The sequence below is a fragment of the Armigeres subalbatus genome, chromosome 3 (assembly GCF_024139115.2).
Source record: "Armigeres subalbatus isolate Guangzhou_Male chromosome 3, GZ_Asu_2, whole genome shotgun sequence".
In the NCBI taxonomy this organism is placed as follows: domain Eukaryota; kingdom Metazoa; phylum Arthropoda; class Insecta; order Diptera; family Culicidae; genus Armigeres; species Armigeres subalbatus.
Window position 1 is genome coordinate 337,054,166 of NC_085141.1, and position 16,617 is coordinate 337,070,782.

At 45.0% G+C, this 16,617-nt stretch overlaps 1 protein-coding gene across 1 annotated transcript; it reads left to right on the top strand.

Annotated features, from left to right (window-relative positions):
* Positions 1 to 8,429: 8,429 nt before the first annotated feature.
* Positions 8,430 to 11,880, top strand: LOC134225772 (zinc finger protein 91-like). Its single transcript, XM_062706127.1, has 5 exons — positions 8,430 to 8,757; positions 9,199 to 10,398; positions 10,563 to 10,652; positions 10,723 to 10,867; positions 10,929 to 11,880. Exons 1-5 carry the CDS (start codon positions 8,587 to 8,589, stop codon positions 11,369 to 11,371), a joined length of 2,049 nt encoding a protein of 682 aa, XP_062562111.1. The 5' UTR covers positions 8,430 to 8,586; the 3' UTR covers positions 11,372 to 11,880.
* The last annotated feature ends 4,737 nt before the right edge of the window (positions 11,881 to 16,617 follow it).

The window sequence follows — 16,617 nt, forward strand, 5'->3', positions numbered from 1 at the left end:
TATTTACTCACAAATTTTTCATACTATCTGGTACAGATTATGGTACAGATTTTTTAAGATTTCGGTACAGATGAAAAAGATTTTTGAGCCCATGGTACAGATAAAAATGTGGCAACACTGATGATGATAGCATAGCAAGAGTGGGAAAACTGCACTTCACTATTAATTGGAAAGTGGTTTAGGCTGGTTCTGTGAATGTATATATTCTGTAAGTATGGCTTCCGGACATCGGCTTGCTAGACAACTATAATTGCAGTTGACACTGCATTTGCTGGATAAAGGTAGCATGTCACAGAGTAGGCATGCATAAAGACTTTTCCCGCTGTCCCGATTCAATGATGGGAGCATCGAGATGTCTGTATTCAGGGTGTGAACTAGATACAGTGGATACGCGCTAGTTGGTGCTTTCCCAGTTTGGATGCTTTACATTTAGGGACTTGCTAATTGACAGCGGATTGAAGCCGCGTTAGTGTATCATTTTCGTTTTTGGCGGTATCAAAGTTGCGTAAAGTTTTTCTTTTGCAACATTGACACTTGTCCAGCGCCTTTATTAGCAAGCTGGTGGGGGTGAGGTCATATCCCTGTTAATGAACGAGTTTCGGAACGATTGAAAGGTTTGCAGTTCCCATAGTGAGTTTCAGTTGTTGATTTCAGAGAATGGTACAGTTGTTTCGTTCATTCGTGTGTCATTTCATGTGCATATTCATGGAGATGCATAGGAAAATTAGAGTTTGGCCATAATGCTGCATGTGCGGATAATTAGCTGCAGCAGTTTGTACATACATATAATAGTGGAAGAAGTCGTACTGGGAACTTGATAACTCACTGATTTTAGAATGGTGTAACGTTGTGTACTATACGTAGTTGTGCAGTGTTCGTGTATTGATGGAGTGATGCGTCAGTGATTGCTCAATAGTTGTTCAATGATCTCGCTGCAAGTTTGGAGGAGGTGATATGCATAGAGACTTTTCCCTAGGTACACACTTTTGATTGGTACATTGTCTGTACTCTAATTGTAACGGTTGCATATTGCATAGTGATCCTGAAGTAGTAGAAGCAACTGTTGGTGAAGGTCACACTGCAGGTCACGATTTTTGAATTTTTGAATGTTAAATTGGACTATAAAAAAATTGCGCGCGATACGATCATCGAGTGCTGTGAACCGATTGGCTGATGCCATTTGATCGTCACTTATTGTGCTGGACAACAGCTGGAACTGAATAGTTTTATCGGTATTGTTACATTGATTGAGAACTGTGTGGTTCTTATTCAGAGGGTTTTTGTCATGTACTGTTTTACTATGTGGCATGACTGGTTTATTTCTGCACACCGGTTATCCGTAGGCTTTCTAAGGTGATACTGCCGAAACTGAACTTTCTTTTTTTGCAATTGTGACCGTTCGGACACGGAACTGCCAATTTCAAAAAAGGACTGCCAGTTGTCAGCGAAGTCAGCTAATCTTGAGTGTCTCGTGGAAGAGCCTATTAACCAAGGATGCTTGCATTGCTGTTGCTACAAAACATGGTTTTGAGTGTCGAAAAGAAGGCGGGCATGAGATGTGATTGGTTTTCTACATTTTTTATTTATTTTTGGATAGTATCCAAGTGTGTGACCACATTTGTGCTATGCGAATTCACATAGCCGTTTTGTGGGAAATGCTATAGTCAAAATGTATGTGTGCCACACATAATGAATATGATTGGATTTTTGTCAGTGTGTGTTATCAATACGGTCAATCTACGGTGAGATGACGTTTGCCCAGTGAGACAAGTGAGGCACTTTTGTTAGGAAGCATAACCAAATTTGTATGAGTATGCTGCGGCCAAATCAACGTGGACTATTCTGCTAAGGGTTGTGACACACAACGTAAGAATTGGAGCATAGAATTTGGGGGAGTATTGGATTTGCTTCGGATTCGGTTGTTGACGCTGGGCATTCGAATTGTATTTTTAGTTTTGGCTTCAAGGGTTTCCAGTTGATACTATAGCGCTGTTCTGTACTTGAACGTTTTAGGGGGCCGTAGAGTCCATGTGGTTCTTTGTGGGAAATCATAGGTTTAGTAATACATATATACATTTGGATATGTTTGGACGGTTTCAGCGAGAAGAGCATTTTGGGTAACTAATATGCAGGGATGGCACGACAGAGGTCTGAATGTGAAATATCACATTCTGGTTCGCTCTACAAGGAGGATATCCGTGATGTGATACCGCGACTTGTTGGCTGATTCAAAAATGTATTCCAGCTTTTAAAATGTGTTTTTCAATGACAGAGATATCACATTGACGATGATTTTTTTAATTAGATATTAATAGCGAAGCGAAGGCAGGTTACTGATTTAAATCATGGAGGTAATTGCAAGTTTTGTAATATTATGTGCACTTTTTTCCGTAGTGCGCTATCAGTTATAGGTGTTCTGTATTAGGAACATTCGAAAATTATTCTTTGAATTCGGACTGGGACATGATTACGACTTCCGTTGATTCATTTATATTTTATGTTATTCAAAATTAAACTGTCATTTGATGGGACATGTTTGTGAGGGCAGCTTAGAAGCATTCCACGGGAAATTGAAGGTATAATGAATGAGGATTTAATTTTGAGTAAAATTATGAAGGTTTTGAGCTTGGTGACAAAGTCCATAAAAAGGGAGGGATGTAACGGTCACATTAAAGAGCATGACTATGCTAGTGGGCACTCCCTCGTTCAGTGATACAATGCTTGCATACACATACATCAAACGGTGCATATGAGTTACATGCAGAGCGTGAACGGGGGCAGTCTAATCTTGGACACGGACTTGTATAGACGCGTTCGAGGAGCGTTGTGCATTTCTGACTGATGTATTCGGCTGACTGGTCTGGCATTCGGCCGATCGCTACACCCTGCACATTTTGGACCAAGTTTTGGACTCTCTTTGGCAACATTTTCCTGATTTCTGAACTTGAATCCATGCCGCTGCTAATTCCCTCACTGGAAAAATAATACAGTTTTCCATTTGTTTAAAAATTTTAATGAAATCATTTTGTTTAGTAAGGCAAGCGTTATAATGCGTTACGCTTAAAAAATACATCACTGAAAATCTCAGAACGTACACAATAAACTTATGTTGACATTGTGAATCTAGAACGCGAGAACCTTCTCAGTGGTGCATGTCAATCAAAAGATAAGACTTCGTTTCGGCTTAAGGTGATTATAGAATTTCAAATTCACCACACGTTTATCTACATACATTTCCGAAAGCCCAAATCTGGCGTAATAGTTTTCGTACAGTGCCGAAACTCAAATTATGATCAGCTTAACTAAGCAAACGATCTACCATTATTTCAGCCCCATACGCGTTATGGTTCTTTCATCTCGTGCTCTTGAAAAAAATATTGGAAAAGCACGTGGTTTACAAAATAGCCGATTTCTGGCTTTATTGTATAATCACCTTAATTGACCAGCGTTAATTAAAAGTTTGGAACAGAAAAAATATTCAAAGCTCTTTTTAGTGGAATGTATTTAAACGTCAAACACGAGTTAAGTAACTCCATTTAATTCCACCAATTATTCGATATCCTTGCAGATACGTATTTCAACCACAACTGTGTGATCGTCTTCAGTCCCGTACTAAGTCGAGTCAAGTACGAGACTCTGAAGACGACCACACTGTGTGGACCACTGTGTGTTGTTCGAACAACCATTTGACAGTTGGCGGCTCGATTGAAAAAAATGAAAACGGTTTGATTTTGGTTTGAGTTTTCGGGGGCGGAGTCAAGGTTCGCCGAACATGTTTGAGCATTTATAGTTAAGTTGCACAAGCCCCCATACATTTTTTGATGGTTGGTGCTCAAGTTGGCGCTTCGGTCCTTCGTGTGTGATATTGTTGGTCGAATAAATTGATTGTTCGTGCCGCTGTTGGTAAAACTTCATTTTCATTTATTTAGTTAACATCTAAACAGATAACACCGAATCAACAATTTGACGCCACAATGCACGGTTCGAGGCCGCATCTCTCCATCCTCGGATACGCCCCACGCTCGCCAAGTCGTTTTGCACCTGGTCTGCCCATCTCGCTCGCTGCGCTCCACGCCGTCTCGTACCTGCCGCATCGGAAGCGAACACCATCTTTGCAGGGTTGCTGTCCGGCATTCTTGCAACATGTCCTGCCCATCGTACCCTTCCGGCTTTAGCTACCTTCTGGATACTGGGTTCGCCGTAGAGTTGGGCGAGCTCATGGTTCATTCTTCGCCGCCACACACCGTCTTCTTGCACACCGCCAAAGATGGTCCTAAGCACCCGTCTCTCGAATACTCCGAGTGCTTGCAAGTCCTCCTCGAGCATTGTCCATGTTTCATGTCCGTAGAGGACAACCGGTCTTATAAGCGTCTTGTACATGACACATTTGGTGCGGTGGCGAATCTTTTTCGACCGCAGTTTCTTCTGGAGCCCGTAGTAGGCCCGACTTCCACAGATGATGCGCCTTCGTATTTCACGACTAACGTTGTTGTCAGCCGTTAGCAAGGATCCGAGGTAGACGAATTCCTCGACCACCTCGAAGGTATCCCCGTCTATCGTAACACTGCTTCCCAGGCGGGCCCTGTCGCGCTCGGTTCCGCCCACAAGCATGTACTTTGTCTTTGACGCATTCACCACCAGTCCAACTTTTGTTGCTTCACGTTTCAGGCGGGTGCACAGTTCTGCCACCTTTGCAAATGTTCGGCCGACAATGTCCATGTCATCCGCGAAGCAAATAAATTGACTGGATCTGTTGAAAATCGTACCCCGGCTGTTACACCCGGCTCTCCGCATGACACCTTCTAGCGCAATGTTGAACAACAGGCACGAAAGTCCATCACCTTGTCTTAGTCCCCGGCGCGATTCGAACGAACTGGAGTGTTCGCCCAAAATCTTCACACAGTTTTGCACACCATCCACCGTTGCTTTAATCAGTCTGGTAAGCTTCCCAGGGAAGCTGTTCTCGTCCATAATTTTTCATAGCTCTACGCGGTCTATACTGTCGTATGCCGCCTTGAAATCAACGAACAGATGGTGCGTTGGGACCTGGTATTCACGGCATTTTTGAAGGATTTGCCGTACAGAAAGATCTGGTCCGTTGTCGAGCGGCCGTCAACGAAGCCGGCTTGATAACTTCCCACGAACTCGTTCACTAATGGTGACAGACGATGGAAGATGATCTGGGATATCACTTTGTAGGCGGCATTAAGGATGGTGATCGCTCGAAAGTTCTCACACTCCAGTTTGTCGCCTTTCTTGTAGATGGGGCATATAACCCCTTCCTTCCACTCCTTCGGTAGCTGTTCGGTTTCCCAGATTCTGACTATCAGTTTGTGCAGGCAAGTGGCCAGCTTTTCCGGGGCCATCTTGATGTGCTCCGATACCATCCTTACCAGCTGCTTTATTGGTATTTAGCTGTTGAATGGCATCCTTAACTTCCCTCAAGGTGGGGGCTGGTTGGCTTCCATCGTCCGCTGAACTGACGTAGTCATCTCCTCCGCTGCCTTGACTTTCACTGCCTGTACTCTCAGCGCCATTCAGATGTTCCTCGTAGTGCTGCTTCCACCTTTCGATCACCACACGTTCGTCCGTCAAGATGCCATCCTTATCCCGGCACATTTCGGCTCGCGGCACGAAGCCTTTGCGGGATGCGTTAAGCTTCTGATAGAACTGTGTGTATCTTGAGAACGGCACAGCTGTTCCATCTCCTCGTACTCCGCTTCTTCCAGGCGGCGTTTCTTCTCCTGAAAAAGGCGGGTCTGCTGTCTTCGCTTCCGTCTATAACGTTCCACGTTCTGCCGGGTACCTTGCTGCAGCGCGACCGCCCGGGCTGCGTCCTTCTCCTCCAGAATGTGTCTGCACTCTTCGTCGAACCAATCGCTCCGTCGACTTCGACCCATATACCCGACGTTGTTCTCCGCTGCGTCGTTAATGGCTGCTTTGACTGTATTCCAGCAGTCCTCAAGGGGGGCCCCATCGAGCTCACCCTCTTCCGGCAACGTTGCCTCGAGATACTGCGCGTATGCAGTGGCGACATCAGGTTGCATCAGTCGCTCTGTCTAGGTCGTACCGCGGCGGTCGTCGGTACCGAACATTGTTGATGACGGATAGTTTTAGGCGCAGTTTAACCATCACCAGATAGTGGTCAGAGTCGATGTTAGCGCCACGATATGTCCTGACGTCGATAATGTCGGAGAAGTGCCGTCCATCAATCAGAACGTGGTCGAGTTGGTAAAACTTGATGGATGTTTGAATGAACGAGTGGTGGAGTCAATGTTGGTCAAACTGCTTGACCGTGTGTACGTTCCATTATCCAGCTTTTCGCGCACGGTGATGGCGGCTTCTATGGGTTTCAAAGTGTATCCGTCCCTGTACTTCTTTGACAGCTGGCTTGGGTTTGACATTCCGTTTTCCTCCTGTTCCATGATGAGGGGAGATGTTCATCAAGCTGTCAAACCCAAGCCAGATGTCAAAGAAGTACAGGGACGGAAACACTGAAATCCACAGAAGCCGCCATTACCGTACGCGAAAAGCTGGATACCGCTATTTCAAGAAAACTTTGAAGCTATGCAGTGAAAATATTGAAGAAAAGTTTGATGAGAAAAGAATTATTGCCAATCTCTGCTAAATATTAAACTCCAAACGTTGACTCAGTATTGTCTATCCGGAATAAAGATAGAACGCTTTTTATACTGAAGTTGGATTTTTCTCCGTATACAGGCAACTTTCCAAACTTCGGAAGTAGTGCGCTGGATTCGCCTCAAGATGCGCTAAACAACGCATCAATTAGTTTGACAGATAAAACTTCGGAAGAAAGTTCGGTTCGGAAGTCCCGACTTCCGAATTCTAAGTTGGTGCTACGCCGACAATATTCACCTTGGTTTCACCAAAAGATATTTTAGTTACTAGATAAAGATCATCGCTGCCCGAATAAAAAAGTCCAATAGAATTACAATACGATAAATTTAATTGTAATTACAATAAACTCTATTGTTGCTCACAAATAAATTCTATTGTAATTGCAAAAGTTTGTTCGAGAAATAAACGATTTTTTTATTGTTACGGTAACTAACAACCCCTATTTTCTATTGTAAAACTTCCATTTAGAATAGGATTTATGGTGGAAAACAATATTCCTATCCAGTTTTCCGCGAGCGGTAATGGCCGCCAGCTTGCCTGCGGGTTAGTCTCTGATTTGACGTTTCTGGAGGTCAACTGCACCCACCGTTCGAGAATTTTGATCAATGTGGTACATAAGAAGGCTTGAATTCACTTAATCAGCACCTTCTTATATTCCACATTGGTCAGAATGCTCGGAGCGGTGGGTGCAGTTGACCTCCACAAATGTCAAATCAGAGACTAACCCGCAGGCAAGCTGGCGGCCATTACCGCTCGCGGAAAACTGGATAGGAATATTGTTTTCCACCATAAATCCTATTGTAAATGGAAGTTTTACAATAGAAAATAGGGGTTGTTAGTTACCGTAACAATAAAAAAATCGTTTATTTCTCGAACAAACTTTTGCAATTACAATAGAATTTATTGTAATTCTATTGTCAACATTTTTCTGTCAATGGATTTTATTGTACGTTTATTGGAACAACAATAAGGAAAATTAATTGGTACAATAGAAGAACAATAGAACTTATTGTTCATAAATAAAATGTATTGTAATTTTATGATATTTTAATGTTATTCTATTGTATTTTCTATTCGGGTGTCGTCGCTGTCCGGATTCCGGAATATCTTTTGCTGGCAAGGATAGGGGATCTAAATGTCAATGAATGAAAAATACATACGATTTGACAGTTAGGTACCACACATGTTTCGGACAACAGAACGAAGGGAACCGAAGCGACAATCTTTATCTGGTAACTAAAATATATTTTGTTTCACCCCAGAGTCTATTATATATAGAGTTACGCAAAGAGTGAAGCCAAATCTACCTATTGAACTGTCAAACCGTCTACCTATCGAGCAAAGTAAACAAATGATTGTGGGTAAGGCGGAAGTATTGTTATCGCCTGATGATTATTATGGCGAATTAAAACTCATAAATTGAAATGTATTAGATTTGTTCTAGAAACAGCTTCAAAAAACTTCAATACACCCCCCAATAAAGTTGCAACAAGAAACTCACGTGTTTGCACTCTGTAGGTGACTTTGGTTATCGAATTAAAATGCTTTAGAAGTGATCACTCCCGTGAAGTCACTTGAAGGGTTGAACAAAAATGAAAGTTTTCAAAATAATAACAAGAGCATCATTCAGAATAAGAGTAAGAAGATTCTCTTTGCGCAACTCTATATAATAGACTCTGTTTCACCCTAATTATTACCCTCCCAGCACTCACGCACTCATTCGCTTTGGATGTGAGTGCAGCGCATTCAGGCCTGTTTACCTTCTCACGCGTAGAGATCTTTTCCACGATTGATTCAACGATGTAACGGGAAACGGGACACCGATGTGTCAAAATTATTTATTTACAATCGCGCTCGGTGGATTAGGAGTCAACAGTACTGCAGCTTCTCAGTTAAATTTGCCAAAATAAAATTAGTGTTGCTTGCCTGGACGAAATATATTGCACCATGAAAAATCGAAAGAATCACAAGCAGAAATCCGTGGAGGGCATGTGTCGAACGTGTATGACGGTCAACCCAGCCAAGCCGAACAGACGCCATCGGAAGCAGATTCCCATATTCTCCAAATTTGATGGTACTCTGATAGCGAATCTCATCACCGAGTATGCTTCCGTCCAGGTAATATAATATGAACTGCATGTCTACACTTCCCTAAGATTGCTACAGATAACTATCCTCCGTGACACTAAATTTGTTTTTTCAAATGTTATTTCCGTATCCCGCATTATGATGGACCGGAATTATTACATTGCATGTTGTTAGGGACCGTAAAGTTGTTGGATTATTTGATTGTGCTCGCCTTCTTCTGGTCACTTCATATGTAATATCTGAGTCTCAGTCCACAACTCCGGATGTTTCCAAAACATTACAATTCCTATTATGTTAAATAACTTCCTGTAGAATTCTTCCCGATTAGATTATTATTTATCCGGAAAGTCTTTCAACTTGGCATAATATTTTCCAAGGCGGTCTTGGTACACTTGGTATTGGTTGAGCCCCTCTAGGGGTACACTTCGTACACACTATTTAAAATCCGTTCATTCTCTTCTATTACATCAGATTGATGAAAACGACACTTTACCGACAGTGATTTGCGCAGAGTGCTTCGAAACTATAAAACTGCTTGTCGCTTTCATCAAAACTACTCGCAATTCCGACAGTAAATTACGAAAGCTTTTCAAGGAAGAAATAGTCCCAGTAGATTCCCGTATGGAAACCGAATCACCTGTAGAGAAATCTCCCAAAATAAAATCTGAGCCACTGGAGCAGCTGGTCAATGAAACTGGCAATGATCCCGTTCCTGAGATCGATTTTGAAATTGAATTGGATAATGATACCGACAGTGATTGGAAAGGAACTGATGAAGAGACTAAACGAACGGTGAAACGGGAGAAACTTGGATTGAAATCAAAGCCGAAACCACGTAAAAGGATTGCAAAACCATTACCAAAGAAGCAACCCATTCAAAACGAGGAGAGTCAGACACTTAACGAAGAAGAAAAGTTGTTGTTCACGGTTATAGAAGTTTCTTCGGGCAGTCACATCTGCTGTGGTTGTCTACACATTTTCAATACTTTTCAGGAGCTGGATGTTCATCGTCAAACGTTGCACGCCAAAAGGGAAGGAAACCCTTCGCGACCCTGCAAGAAAAAAATAGTTTGCGACGGCTGCCAACGGAAATACGACTCCCAACGAAGCGTTAACTTCCATAAGGACCGTGTCCAACTCTTAAAAACTGTTTGGGAATGCAACAAATGCAAACTCCGTTTCAAAGTTGCTGGTAAGCGGCGGGAACACCTCAGAATCCACCCGGAAGATGAACCGGTTGCATTGATTGCGCGAGTTAAGGAAACGACGAAACAAGAATTCGGCTGGGTATGTTGTGCCACAAAGTGTGGCGAATCGTTTACGAACGAGCAAGATTTGATTGAGCATTCGCAAGGGGCTCACTGGATTGACAAGCAGGAGGCAGATCTGGAAAACCCGGACCTACCGGAACAGTGTCAGGTCTGCTTCCGACGATTTGCCGACAAGCGAAAGATTATCAACCATCAAAGGCGTAAATACAAGCGCCTCAACTATCAGTGCGCTTTGTGTGGGCTAAAGTTCACCACCCCGGACGGTCTGAATATGCATGACGCAAAAGAGCACGGCGGTGGTAGCGTGTTCATGTGTAAAATCTGCGACAAAACATTCACCAGGGAGAGTACCATGATTAAACATGTGAACACAATTCACACGGATGAGAAACCCCATCAGGTGAGTAGATGATACTGGATGTGATTAAACAAGAAATAAAATATATGAACTTTCGAATCAAGAAAGTCTTTAGTAAAAAAGTTTCTATTTTAAATTGCCTACTGCAATGTTCATATCATAAATATTTAGGACAATATAACTAATGAATGAAATATTCCCCACAGTGTACCGTCTGCGGAATGACATTCCGCCAGAAGTCAGGATTAAAGATTCATATGTCCAATCATGTAGAGGTTCCACAGTATAAGTGTGAGGTAAGCGAGTTGAACATTTCGCGTAACCTATTTAACCTATAGAAGATCCTGACTTATCGCTATCCTGTAGGTTTGCTTGAAGATGTTTAAGGCTAAACTGCATCTGCGCTATCACATGCGTACACACACTGGAGAGCGACCATACAAATGTCGCTTTTGTGATCACGCTTTTGCTAATCATACAAACTTCAGGAGACATGAAATGACTCATACAGGTGAGCGGTTATTTGTATTGTTATTTGAGTCCATATTCTAAATCTGTACCTTTGTCCCCAGGTGAAAAGCCCCATAAGTGCTCCTACTGTGAAAAATCGTTCATCTTGAAACGAACGATGTTGGAACACGAAACCACACATACCGGTAAACCATTCACACGGGATGAAAGGATCAAATGCGAAATATGCGAACAACGTTTTGGGAAGAGCAGCTCGCTCGTGCTCCACATGGCAAGCGCCCATCCCGATATGATTGATGTGCAAAGCAGTGACGAAGATAGTAATCAAAAACCGATTACAATTCCAAACGTTCCGGTAACGATTCGCGTAGTCAGTCCAGCTGTGCCACCGCCAGTCACTGCTGTTCTGCAGCCAGTCCAACAGCAAATGCCCACTATCATCAATACAGCTGCCGTTGGTACCTCACCAGCGACTGTCGCTGTTTATAATGTCGTTCCATCGTCTGCACCGGGCTCGTATGGTACGTACATATTGAAGTTCTGATTTGATTTGACTGTAAGTATGGCCTTATTTGGAAAGATAACTTATCTTAAGTAAAAATATCTTCGTTCTACTCATATGTTGTTAATAACTGTTAGCGTATTCAGTGAAATATCATTTCGGAATGAAGGCGAATACTAATGCACATACAGATAGAAAGATTATTATTATCGTCTTTATTAAAGAGGTTCTCAGCCCTTGGCTGGCTCACCTCTAAGATAGAAAGATGATTTACTTTAGTAGGACCTCACATTCATTAATAACCAGTCGCATTTCAACCAAATGGCTCGAATTCTGAAAAACTTGAGGTAATAATAATGTATTAATAACCGAGTAATTCGATTGTAATGCGGCCGAATAATAAACGTCGAAGTTTAGAGTAAAAGGACGGCATAACTACCCTAAGAAAAAAATATAAATAGTGTAGAAGCTATGCGTAACCCGGAAGTTAAATTTTATGAGCGCATACATTATATATAGGTTTCTGGAATAATAATACTTTCCTGAATTAACATTATCTTTGTTTCGAATCATAGAACTAAAAGAAAATATACAAAAATCTATCCACGACCTCATCATCTTATATCATTATATTCTGGTGTCTGGTTAATCTAAACACCCAAATAAAAAAAATCAACCATTTGCGCCAATCGTCGCATTTCGCGCCAAATCGTATTCGGAGCTGGCAGCACCCTCTCAGATTTCTATTAAACTTTCTGGACATGGAGACTTTGTCACAAAAAGCCACTTTGCATACATAGTTTTTATTAAAAAACGAATTTCGGGCCTTGTGAAAGAATGCTTCCGGGTCTTTTGAAAGGAGGCTTCCGGTCCTCTTAAAATGAGGCTTCAGGTCCTCTTAAAATGAGGCTTCCGGGGTTCTTAAAAGAAGGCTGCCGGGCCTATTTAAAGAAGGCTTCCGGGCCTCTTAAAAACGGATTTCGGGCCTTGTGAAAGAAGGCTTCCGGGCCTCTTGAAAAAAAGGCTTCTGAGCCTCTTGAAAGGAGGCCTCCGGACCTCTTGAAAGGAGGCCTCCGGGCCTCTTGAAAGGAGGCTTCCGGGCCTCTTGAAAGGAGGCTTCCGGGCCTCTTGAAAGGAGGCTTTCAGGCCTCTTGAAAGAAAGCTTCCGGGCCTCTTGAAAGGAGGCTTTCGGGCCTTTTGAAAGAAGGCTTCCAGGCCTCTTGAAAGAAGGCTTCCAAACCTCTAGAAAGGAGGCTTCCTGGCCTTTTGAAAGGAGGCTTCCGGGCCTCTAGAAAAAAGGCTTCTGGGCCTTGTAAAAGGAGGCTTCTCGACCTCTTGAAATAAGGCTTCCGGGCGTCTTGAAAGAAGGCTTCTGAACCTCTTAAAAGGAGGCTCCCGGGCCTCTTAAAAAGAGTCTTCCGCCTTTTAAAAGGACGCTACCGAGCCTCTTGATAGGAGGCTTCCTTTCAGGGATTGAATCCTAAAGAGAAAGAGCAAGTCTCTCACTTACCATCATCACTTATCATACGATATGTAGCATAGCGCGAGAAACTTTTTTCGCAAGCTGTCATGATAGAGAACTGATTCGGGATGTTATACTCCATGATAAATTTCTTTTAGAAAGCTCCAAATGTGGGGAGCACTGGCTCTGATGATGCATTTCAACTTGTTCTACACAGCTGTGTAGTAACCAACCCGAAAGGAGCAAAAAGAGAATCATCATTTTTCTGTGGAGGCTGCCTATACGATTCAGTTTTTTCGCACTTGTATACAAGTTTGATAAATTTGTTATCATGGCTTGTTATGATTCGGAACAGTTGTTGCCTCTCTTTTATCGTGGTTTGTTATCTATTGAAAGGAGGCTTCCGGTCCTCTTGTAAGGAGGCTTTCGGGCCTCCTGAAAGGCGGCTTCCGGGCCTCTTGAAAGGAAGCTTCCGAATCTCTTGAAAAGAAGGTTTTGAAAGGATGTTTCTGGGCCTCTTGAAAGGAGGCTTCCGGGCCTCTTAAAAAACGAGTTTCGGGCCTTGTGAAAGAATGCTTCCGGGTCTTTTAAAAGGAGGCTTCCGGTCCTCTTAAAATGAGGCTTCAGGTCCTCTTAAAATGAGGCTTCCGGGTTTCTTAAAAGAAGGCTTCCGGGCCTATTTAAAGAAGGCTTCCGAGCCTTTTAAAAACGGATTTCGGGCCTTGTGAAAGAAGGCTTCCGGGCCTCTTGAAAGGACGCTACCGAGCCTCTTGAAAGGAGACTGCCGGACCTCTTGAAAGGAGGCTTCCGGGCCTCTTGAAAGGAGGCTTCCGGGCCTCTTGAAAGGAGGCTTCCGGGCCTCTTGAAAGGAGGCTTCCGGGCCTCTTGAAAGGAGGCTTCCGGGCCTCTTGAAAGGAGGCTTCCGGGCCTCTTGAAAAGAGTCTGCCGGGCCTTTTGAAAGGACGCTACCGAGCCTCTTTAAAGGAGGCTTCTGGACCTCTTGAAAGAAGGCTTCCGAGCCTCTGATGGGAGGCTTCCGTGCTTCTTGAAAGGAGACTTCCGGATCTCTTGTAAGGAGGCTTCCAGGCCTCTTGTAAGCAGGCTTGCGGGCCTCTTGAAAAGAGTCTTCCGGGCCTTTTGAAAGGACGCTACCGAGCCTCTTGAAAGGAGGCTTCCGGACCTCTTGAAAGGAGGCTTCCGGGCCTCTTGAAAGGAGGCTTCCGGGCCTCTTGAAAGGAGGCTTCCGGGCCTCTTGAAAGGAGGCTCCCGGGCCTCTTGAAAGAAGGCTTCCGATCCTCTTGAAAGTAGGCTTGCGGGCCTCTTGAAAAGAGTCTTCCGGGCTTTTTGAAAGGACGCTACCGAGCCTCTTGAAAGGAGGCTTCTGGACCTCTTGAAAAAAGGCTTCCGAGCCTCTGATGGGAGGCTTCCGTGCTTCTTGAAAGGAGACTTCCGGATCTCTTGTAAGGAGGCTTCCAGGCCTCTTGTAAGCAGGCTTGCGGGCCTCTTGAAAAGAGTCTTCCGGGCCTGTTGAAAGGAGGCTTCCGGGCTTCTTGATAGGAGGCTTCCGAGCCTCTTGAAAGGAGGCTCCGCGCCTTTTGAAAGGAGGCTTCCGAGCCTTTTGAAGGGAGGCTTCCAGGCTTTATGAAAGGAGGCTTCCGGGCCTCTTCAAAGGAGGCTTCCAGGCTTCATGAAAGAAGGCTTCCGAGCCTCTTCAAATGAGGCTTCCGGGCCTCTTGAAAGGAGGCTTGCCGGCCTCTTGAAAGGAGGCTTCCGGGCCTCTTGAAAGGAGGCTTCCGGGCCTCTTGAAAGGAGGCTCCCGGGCCTCTTGAAAGGAGGCTTCCGGGCCTCTTGAAAGGAGGCTTCCGGGCCTCTTGAAAGGAGGCTTCCGGGCCTCTTGAAAGGAGGCTTCCGGGCCTCTTGAAAGGAGGCTTCCGGGCCTCTTGAAAGGAGGCTTCCGGGCCTCTTGAAAGGAGGCTTCCGGGCCTCTTGAAAGGAGGCTTCCGGGCCTCTTGAAAGAGGCTTCTGGCCTCTTGAAAGGAGGCTTCCGGGCCTCTTTGAAGTAGGCTTCCGGGCCTCTTGAAAGGAGGCTTTCGGGTATCTTGAAAAGAGGTTTCCGAGCCTCTTTAAAGGTGGCTTTCGATCCTCTTGAAAGGAGGCTTCCGAGCCTCTTGAAAGGAGGCTTCCGGGCCTCTTGAAAGGAGGCTTCCGGGCCTCTTGAAAGGAGGCTTCCGGGCCTCTTGAAAGGACGCTTCCGGGCCTCTTGAAAGCAGGCTTCCGGGCCTCTTGAAAGGAGGCTTCCGGGCCTCTTGAAAGGAGGCCTCCGGGCCTCTTGTAAGCAGGCGTGCGGGCCTCTTGAAAAGAGTCTTCCGGGCCTTTTGAAAGGACGCTACCGAGCCTCTTGAAAGGAGGCTGCCGGACCTCTTGAAAGGAGGCTTCCGGGCCTCTTGAAAGGAGGCTTTCGGGCCTCTTGAAAGGAGGCTTTCGGGCCTCTTGAAAGGAGGCTTTCGGGTCTCTTGAAAAGAGGCTTCCGGGCCTTTTGAAAAAAGGCTTCCGGGCTTTTTGAAAGGAGGCCTCCGGGCCTTGTGGAAGGAGGCTTCTGGACCTCTTGAAATAAGGCTTCCGGGCCTCTTGAAAGAAGGCTTCCGAACCTCTTGAAAAGAGGCTTCCGGGCCTCTTGAAAAGGGTCTTTCGGGCCTTTTGAAAGGATGCTACCGAGCCTCTTGAAAGGAGGCTTCCGGGCCTTTTGAAAGGAGGAGGCTTTTGGGCCTCTTGGAAGAAGGAGGCTTCTGGGCCTCTTGAAAGAAGGAGGCTTTCGGGCCTCTTGAAAGAAGGAGGCTTTCGGGCCTCTTGAAAGAAGGAGGCTTTCGGGCCTCTTGAAAGAAGGAGGCTTTCGGGCCTCTTGAAAGAAGGAGGCTTTCGGGCCTCTTGAAAGGAGGCTTCCGGGCCTCTTGAAAGGAGGCTTCCGAACCTCTTGAAGTGAGGCTTCCGGGTCTCTTGAAAAGAGTCTTCCAGGCCTTTTGAAAGGATGCTACCGAGCCTCTTGAAAGGAGGCTTCTGGGCCTTTTGAAAGAAGGCTTGTGGGTCTCTTGAAAGGAAGCTTCCGAGCGCCTCGATAGAAGGCTTCCGAGGCTCTTGAAAGGAGTTTTTCGGGTCTCTTGAAAGAAAACTTCCAGGCCTCTTGAAAGAAGGCTTCCGAGCCTCTTGAAAGGACGCTCCCGGGCCTCTTGGTTTTGAAAGGAAATTTTGTGGGCCTTGTGAAAGAAGGCTTCCGGGCATCTTGAAAGGCTACATGTCGCTACCGCCGAAGAACTTTCAGGTACCCTCTCACCATCGTCCATAATCCGAAGAAGCCTGAAAAAATTGTCTCATTTGGGACGCTGAACGCTTCTGGACGGATTCCCACACCGTGTGTAGTTGAAAAATAGAAAATTAGACTACGCCATTGAGCTGAACACAACTATTGCGAGTGACAGCAACCGTGGTACGCTCCATCGCCTACTGTCGGCTGAAGAAGTCGACGGCAGCGAACTACGAAGCCTTAAAAGCGCCTCTTCGGCGAGAAGAGCTCCAGCATGCGGAGACAATCCTGTGGCAATAGGCTCAATGGGATAGCTTTCCGGATGGGATGAGCACAACCTAAAACGACCGTCGGGAGCGCTGTTGGAAACTATCAAAGAGTATATCTACAAAAGCTCACCGTCATTAGTCGACGAAGCATGGCGCATGGATGGAAGACTGGCACACTGCGTGGAGAGTTCCTTCGAAAAATGGCCCCCGATAATTCCTCCTCCATACCATGAGGAGTTTGGACACGGTAATTCGGACA